The following is an 8,204-nucleotide window of genomic DNA, read 5'->3' on the forward strand; positions in this document are numbered from 1 at the left end:
TGAAGGGATTTTAATGGTGCAGTGGTTGTGTTAGGGTCCCTAAAAGCCAGGAAAGTATCTGTCGACTGTGCTGGACCAATTGTTGTGCCCAAAAATGCGACCTGAGCTGTATGGCATCTTTGCTAACCACTGCACCATGGACCCTCCCTGAGATATAACTACAATACTCCCAAGTCCTTTACCTCATATGCATTTCACTACAGCTAAGTAACACCCACATGTCCCTGTCCCTGTCACTGCCCGATCTGTGCTACATGATGAGGAGCTTAGTAAGTGCAACATAAAATTAATTTATGCAGAACAACAGTGTATTTTCATAATATTCTCATTACATTCAGCTAATGTACCACTCAAATGAAAATACTGAGAGTTGTGTACTCGTGTGTAGTGGCTGGAGTACCGATCAGCTTGTTCCTTCACGAGAGTATATGCCATAAATTATTTATGCATATGGCATGGATATCACGCAGCGGCGTAAAGTTTCAGATTAAATATGCTTACAGTAGGCATGCATGAAAGTTCTGTGCAAATTGAGCAGTGGCAGAAACATACTTCTCCAGCATTGGCTGCTACAGCATTGTGATGTCACGCTGGCCTTGCATCATGGGAGATTGATGAAAATAAAACTTTGCCTTAGCCAGCCACTTGGAAAAGCTTTAGAAAAAAATTGATCAGACAAGGTCCACCGTCACACCAGTCAAATTGGCTGCAAAAAAAAAAATTTTGACAATCAACACTAGTGTAGCGTACCATGTTCGAATCCCTGCTTGGTGTCACTGTCGCTATGAAGTTTGCATGATTTCCCAAAATAATGATCTACCTAGGAACACATGAACCTTTTTTCACTGGCATTAGGAACCAGAACAAGGCCCATTGGCCTGCTCTTTTGTGTTTTCCCATTGTAAACAGGGGCTGTGTTTTCATTTTGAATCAGAGGTGTGTATTACCTTAAACAAACCTCCATAGCGTGATACTGCATGAGCAGGCTCAGGGTCTCTCTCTTTCCACCGAAGCTTGAAACTGCATGACATTGCATGATCTCATAGGTGTGACACTGGAAGTAAGGAATCAAAAATGGAGGCTACAACAGAGAACTCGTAAATCCATCCATCATCTGCCCCTGATCCAACCTGCACATCTGGTTTATGGTTGGGTTGCTTGTGATTATTCCATTAGCATCAGACACAAAGTGGAAACCAACTCTGTGCATGTAAATAAACTATTTGGAACTAAATTAAGAAAATCAGGGGCACCTCCACCAGCTTTCAATTTTCTCTTCATTCTAAATTTTAAGACATAATCAAGCCTTATCGTTCTTCTTCCTCTCTTCTCACACCACTTTTCATGGTAAGGATCACAAAAGCAGTAGACAAAGCAGGTCAACCCAGACTTCTCTATCCCAAGAAACACAGTCCAGCTCTTCCTGGGGAATTCCCAGATGGTGCCAATTCCCCCCCATGTGTCCTGGGTCTGATACAGGGAGTCCACCCACTAGGATGTCTCCAGAGCAGCTCCAGGGGGCATCCTTACAACATGCTCTACTCTGAATATGTCATGAATCTCTGAGCTTCTCATTCTATCACAGAGTGCCAGCCCTGCCAACCCACAAATACTGTAAATTTCATTTCTGCCTCCTGTGCTCTTGTCTCAACAATCGCAAGTCCATGTTTCTAAGCTGTTATTCCAGAAAGTAACTAATTACACTTATTTTCTCTGACTGTATATAATATGGGTTTGTATGTTGTGTACTACTTTGTTGTCAAGACGTACCAGCTAAGACAAGGACAAAACTTGAACCTGTCAGGAATGGTTTAGGACTCTGCCTGGAGTCACAGCAATAATAGGCCTATGCCTCACTCAGGCCCCTGCTTTTAGATGTAATTTTTCACTTAGCTCCTCCTATCAGTGAATGTTGCTAAGTAACACCGATTATACAGCAGTCAGGTGATTTGAGACTAGGGGCGTAAAACTGAGAGAATCACAGCAGGCCTTTGCCCGACCATTGTGTGCTACAGTCACCATGCTACCCAGTTATGTTTGCGTTGTTGGTTAACTTTCTAGTTTCTTACCTTTTGAGCTTTGCTTTCTCATTAAGATTTGGATCCTTAACTTGTGTTGAGCTGCCTTTTTGTTTGACATTTTTGCTGGTTATTGGATTCTGCCTTATGCTTCACATTTCAGTACCTCAGCCTGTTCTTGTTTGATTTTGTAACTTGTGACCTCCTGTGTGCTTCTTGTTTGGTTTTGGTTTTTAGATGATGTATTTCTGTAATAAACCACCTTTGTTGTATGCCTGCTTCATTGTCACTTCACCTTGGCTGCATTTTACTTTTAGTGTGTTTTCTAGACTGGCATGTTTGCGCAGCATTCTTTAGGCCATCCTTACCTGCTGAAAAGCTGGTGCTGGGGGTAACCATACTGCATTCACTCCCTCCTAGAGCAGCAATAAAATAAATGCTTCTCCTGAGAATTGGGACTTATACTGTATGTTGCAGCATCAACAAGAGACATGAGTTCTTGATATGACAGTGATATGAATAAAGGCTCTTATATGATAAGGAGAGCAGGCATCTCTGATCATTGTGTGCATAAGATGATGTACTGAAATTCCAAGAAAGGCAGCATTGCCGTGGGTTATCACAACCCAAAGCTGAGAATAGCCCATCAGTTTCAGTGCATAAACAGAGGTTGTCAACCTGTGCAAAAAAAAAGAATTGTCAGATTCTCTTTGCTTATCTAACAGACTGAAATTTTTGTACCTGCCATAGCAACCACAATTCTGTTAGCCTTGAACCAAGTAGATCTACTTTTGATTTTGACAAACCTAAGTCCCTGACCAGATCATTTAATTCTGACTTATTTTTCAGGTGAGGCTCACCAGACAAATGCTTCATCTGAATCAGTTATTTCCACTGTGCATTGTGGCATCTTTTCATCTTCTAGGCTCCATGCTTCTGGCAGCCTCAGTACCAGCAAACTGTTGTCATGTGGGACTGGTCTCATGGTTGGAGGCAGACTGGCATATCCAATAGATTTCCTATTTATAGTATAGAAGTGAGAGACATCGATGTAGCCAAATGTTTAAAGTGTGCCACAGTGGTCTCTGAGTTTTATTCCACATTACATTATTTTGCTTAAGATGGGTAACAGAGGCCATGAATTGCCATAGCTGAAGCATTTAAGCCACACAAGTCAGCTGACAGGGACAGGGTGAAACAGAGATAAGAAGAAACACATGCAAGCATCTCAGGCAGGTGAGAGCAGGTGCACCCCTAGGTTTGATGATCACTTTATGGTCAACGGTTACTGTGTGCCATTTAAAATTGAACTGCGCCAGCAAAAGATTGATTCCCATGTTTGGAAATTCTTATTTTGGAACCAAAGACTGTGAGAAAAGTATAAGAACTCCAGCAACTGCACTAGAAATTGCAGCTCACCTACAGACATATGGAAGACCTCACTCCTGCTACTGAGGAGCCATGCCTCCTGCACTCTCAAAGTGGTTAGAACTGACTGCAGGAACACTACAACTGCATCACACTTTGCCAGGAGCTTTCCTTTGAAATTCTATGATTGTGTGTGTCAGCCAATTTTAAAAGAAGCTGAGTGTATCCTTTCTTTAGTTGTAGTTTCCTTTTTTCTTCTTGAAATTACTAGTATTTTACTAGGGAAGAATATAGTGTTTTATATATATATAGATAGATAGATAGATAGATAGATAGATAGATAGATAGATAGATAGATAGATAGATAGATAGATAGATAGATAGATAGATAGATAGATAGATAGATAGATAGATAGATAGATTTTGGTTTTGTAAAAACTGTAATTTCTAACAAACATATTTCCAGGAGTGTGCGCCCTCTACTGGATTCAGTCGGTCAGACAGAATTAATAGTCTGTCACGTGATCATTCTGCTCTCACCATATCATCGGGAGTGCAAACAGCTTTGACATTCGAGTACCTGTGAGCCAAGCTCGATGATGACCAGTACCTCTTATCCCAACAAATGTGAGGAGCCCTCAATTTATCTTCATCACCAATTCTACAACTGAACTAGAGCTTAAATGAATTTATAACAAGTGCTGCATCTTTGAGGTTTCTGTGTATACTTGCCACAAATGTAACAGAATGTGTTGCAGCTGTTGTAACAAATTATTCTCTCAATATTAAATGCTAAGTAGTCATACTACGCTACGCCTGTAAATCATCTGCATACTTACAAATGGATGTCAATGTCATGCAAAGCATCTGTGTATGCAAGTAGCTTTTACAGCCTGTCTTGCCAGCATCCATCCCTAGTAATCCCAGCTATGCCTAAGCTTTGTCACATCTATTGCATGTTGAGCACATGCTCAGGTATTCCTGGACTAATTAAAACAGTTTACTTTATTGGCAACATATTAGCAGACTTAAAATATGAGAGGAAATCACAAAACTATGCAATTGCAATAATATGATACATGACAGGACATTTTTTAAGGTAGTTTTTGTGATTAGCGGGCATTAAGATACAGCAAAATGTGTTCATAAAAGCAAAACCTTCATTGTCCAGCATAGTTGGCAACTCCAGCCACCATCTTTCTCCCTGCCCTCTCCTCCTGAGAATCCAGTTCTCATGCTTCTGCTTGACTATACCACTGTGTAAAAAGCGTACCATCAGCAATCAAGCTAATCTCCTACACTATCCCAACAGGACTGGGCACACAGATCGACAATGTGTGCTCAGTGTCAATTAACATTTTTTTTCTGTCCTGTTTGTTTCCCTGCAGAAGGACATAGCTCTGGACCCAAACTGAAAGAAATTCATGCCTAACTCTATGATGGCAACTCCACCTGAAAGTGATACTAGCCAGACAAGAACATCAAGACAGGACTTCGATTGCACTCTCATTTTGAAGAATTCTGAATAGTGCTGTAGATGTTGCATCTGTCACATTCTTCTTACTCTATTACTTTAGGTACATTGATTCTTGTGCATTTTCATAGTGATACCCATGCAACCATTGGGTGGCCATACTTGATCTGGAACTACACTACTGGGCGTTCATTTTGAGGTCTGTTTGGTTTTGGGTGGTACCTCTTGGAAGCCCCCCTTCCTAGTTTTCAATCAAATCTAACCAGGTCCACCTGAGATTTCTTCCGCTTCTTCTCTTTATATCAGTAAGTTTAAAAGAGCAGTCCCTAAATTAGGCCCACTAATCTCATATATGCTTGATGTTTGGTGCCACGTAACAAAGTCCATTTACAAGTCTATTCCCACACCCCATCTTTAATAACCCTAGTCTTGGTGTAGGAGTTGGTCCTATCTTGTTTCTAGGCTTGGCTGCAGTAGTAAGCAGGGGTGACTCGTCTTGGACATATTTGTAACAGTAAAGTGCTCAGAACATTCCAATTGCTGCGGTCCACTTTTTCTGTTCCTTCCTCCTGTTTTTTTCCTAAACTTCAGTCTGTTCTCAAGATCTTTGGTATTTCTCTGTCTTCCTCCCTTTCCTCTCACTCATTTTTGACTTTGTTTCACTCTTTGTCCTCTAAGATGAAACCTGTTTATGACGTTTTATGCAAAACTGCCTCCAAGCTCTTGCCTTTTCAATCAGTCTGGAAATTAGATCTTCTAAGGCCTGCTCCCCTTGACTGTGGCTTGATGTTTTTTTGATGAAAATGATATCCTTAAAAATCCAAAGCTTAATTGAAACCAATTCAAATCAGTACATCATCTAAATCTCACTTATGTACATCCCTTGTACCCTGTAAGTGTTTCTTCGTCCTTCTGATTCCCTAGGCACAACTCTGTATAGGTACTGGGAATCTCCTAACATCTCAGACTTTTCTTTCTTCTGTCCTCGTCTGTGATGTGCCTTTTACTTGTGAAATCTTCCATCTCCTTGGTCTTTCTGCTCATTTTCTTTCCTCTTTTCAGCAGCTCTAGCTTTAGTTCTTTGTTGAAATCCCCTGCTTTTCTGTTTGTCACTCTTTGGAACTCCTACTTTCATCATGTGATACTTGAACTATCTGCTGCCATGGGGAGCAGCCAGCCGGAGGGTATGTTTTGGGTTGGCGCCATGTGTTTTTACCTAATGATGATTTTCTATTTGGACTAATCTGGTTTTGCATATTTATTATAAAAATTTGAAAACCAGAAACAGAGTAAAAACATGTCTTAATAATAACTACAATTCCTTTCCCTGTGATCATGAGAGTCTTCGTGACGAATGTTCATTTATCCAAAAGCTTGGCCAGAGGAGTATGTGCTGCCATCTTTTATAAGATCTGTGCAACAGCATCACAAGCAATGTGAGTCTGATCACACGCCAGTCAACTAAGCCCCCATCATGGCCACAAACAAAAAATGCCACAAATCAGTTGCAATAAAAGCATTAAACAATGTTAAATGTTAATAATGACAATTATGTGATCAATTATAGCAATGAGATAACATTCAAAAAGCTCCAAATTCATTATATACTTAATAGTCTTTGTGTAGTTAGTGAAAGAAAGTGCTCTGTTACAGATTAGTAATTGTGTCTTTAAAATTGTAACCGCATTAGTTACTCATTACTGATAGGTAACAAAAAATTCTTAATTCTACAAAAAAAAAAAACCTGATTAAACCACACAAACGCAAGCAAACATGGACTTGTTAAATGATACAATGATTGTCCGTGTAGCATCCAACAGCCGAGGTCACATAATTGACCTGCAGTGTTTATTGTGTAACTTAATCAGTATGCCTGTGTCTTTCCCATTTTGGTGCCCTTTACACTATCAGAAAGACACATACAATCAAAAAGGAAGCATTTACATGTTTTTAATTAACAATGACTAACAGTTATGGTAATGAACCTGTTAATGTTAAAGAAATATGATGAAATATCGAGGACTTTTTTTGCCTCTGCAAATCTAATTCCTTATGAGCCCTTTGGCTGAGAGAATGTACATCCCAATAATCAAACACACATGATATACTCTCCTTTAATAAAACAAAAGAGTATCCAGAAATTCCCAGATTTGGTCAATAGCACGGGAGTAGGATGTAGTTACTGAATATGCCACTAGGTATGGTAAGCCTACAGTCTCAGTGTAATCAGTCCGCCGAGTGGCACTGTGCGGCATTGATCAAGTGTGTATGTCTGCTGTTTATTCTACAGTTATACACGTGACATGGGTGATTTTTTTTTTCTCCACGTCACCATGGCATTTTCACTGGCACGTTAAAGAGATGTTATTAAATATTGAAGACTTTTTTTTGCCTCTGCAAATCTAATTCTTTATGAGCCCTTTGGGCAAGAGGATGTACATCACAGTGGTCAAATTAAATGAGAATTAATTCTCTCCATTAATCATATAAGGAGGCACCCAAACATAGCAGAGTTGGTCAATAACACAGGAGCGAGCTGTAGTTATTGACTGTACCGCTAGGTATCATGTGCCTACAGTCTGGCTAATCGAGTGTATATTTCTGCCATTTATTCTACAATTGTGCACATTACTTGGGTGATTTTTTTCACTCTTCTCCCAGCCAACATGGCAGATTTTCAAAGAGATCATGATGATCTCATTTTTCAACATTGATGAACTTGTTCATAAAGAGTTTGTTCCCTGTGGTCAGACTGTTTATCAGTGACATTACATTAAACTCCTGACGTATGTACAGGAGAGGGTCAGGAAAAAAAAATACCCAGAGAAGTGGGGCCATCAAAACTGCATTTTGCACCAGGACATCCCACCTACACACGCTGTGTTGTCAGCTTTTGACCAAAAACAAACATGGTTGTTACTTTGTATTCCCCGCATTCACCAAACTTTGCTCTGTGACATTTCTTTGTTCCTGAAATTAAGACTGAGACTGAAGGCAAAATTTGCTGCCATGGAAGAAATACAAGAAAAAATGCAGGAGGCCCTGAACACAGTAACCAAAGATGAATACGGGAAATGTTTGCAGAAATGGGTGAAGTACTGGGACCCAAGGGTATTGCAACTCAAGGGAAATATTTTGAAGATCATTAAGACAAATTTACTGTAAGTTTTTAATTAAATGTGTGTGGTTTTTTTTTATCAATTTTTGGGTCTCCTTGTATTCTGAAAAGTTGTTAACTTTCAAAGTAAAACTCCACAAAGTTTTTCTTTCTTAATAAAGACAAAGTTGACTTCAATACAATGTCACATAAAATAAATCTATTTGGTAATATCAGAAAATAGCCA

The 8,204-nt window shown here is 39.7% G+C and overlaps 1 protein-coding gene across 1 annotated transcript in view; it reads left to right on the forward strand.

The window, feature by feature from the left end:
• fsip1 (fibrous sheath interacting protein 1) overlaps nucleotides 1-7,247 on the forward strand; it is a 466,416-nt gene extending 459,169 nt beyond the window's left edge. Inside the window, exon 12 of the mRNA XM_028821434.2 lies at nucleotides 4,775-7,247. Coding sequence (XP_028677267.2) covers nucleotides 4,775-4,818 — 44 coding nt within the window. The 3' untranslated portion in view covers nucleotides 4,819-7,247. The remainder of the gene's footprint in view (nucleotides 1-4,774) is intronic.
• Nucleotides 7,248-8,204: the final 957 nt, after the last annotated feature.

The sequence above is a fragment of the Erpetoichthys calabaricus genome, chromosome 16 (assembly GCF_900747795.2).
Source record: "Erpetoichthys calabaricus chromosome 16, fErpCal1.3, whole genome shotgun sequence".
In the NCBI taxonomy this organism is placed as follows: domain Eukaryota; kingdom Metazoa; phylum Chordata; class Cladistia; order Polypteriformes; family Polypteridae; genus Erpetoichthys; species Erpetoichthys calabaricus.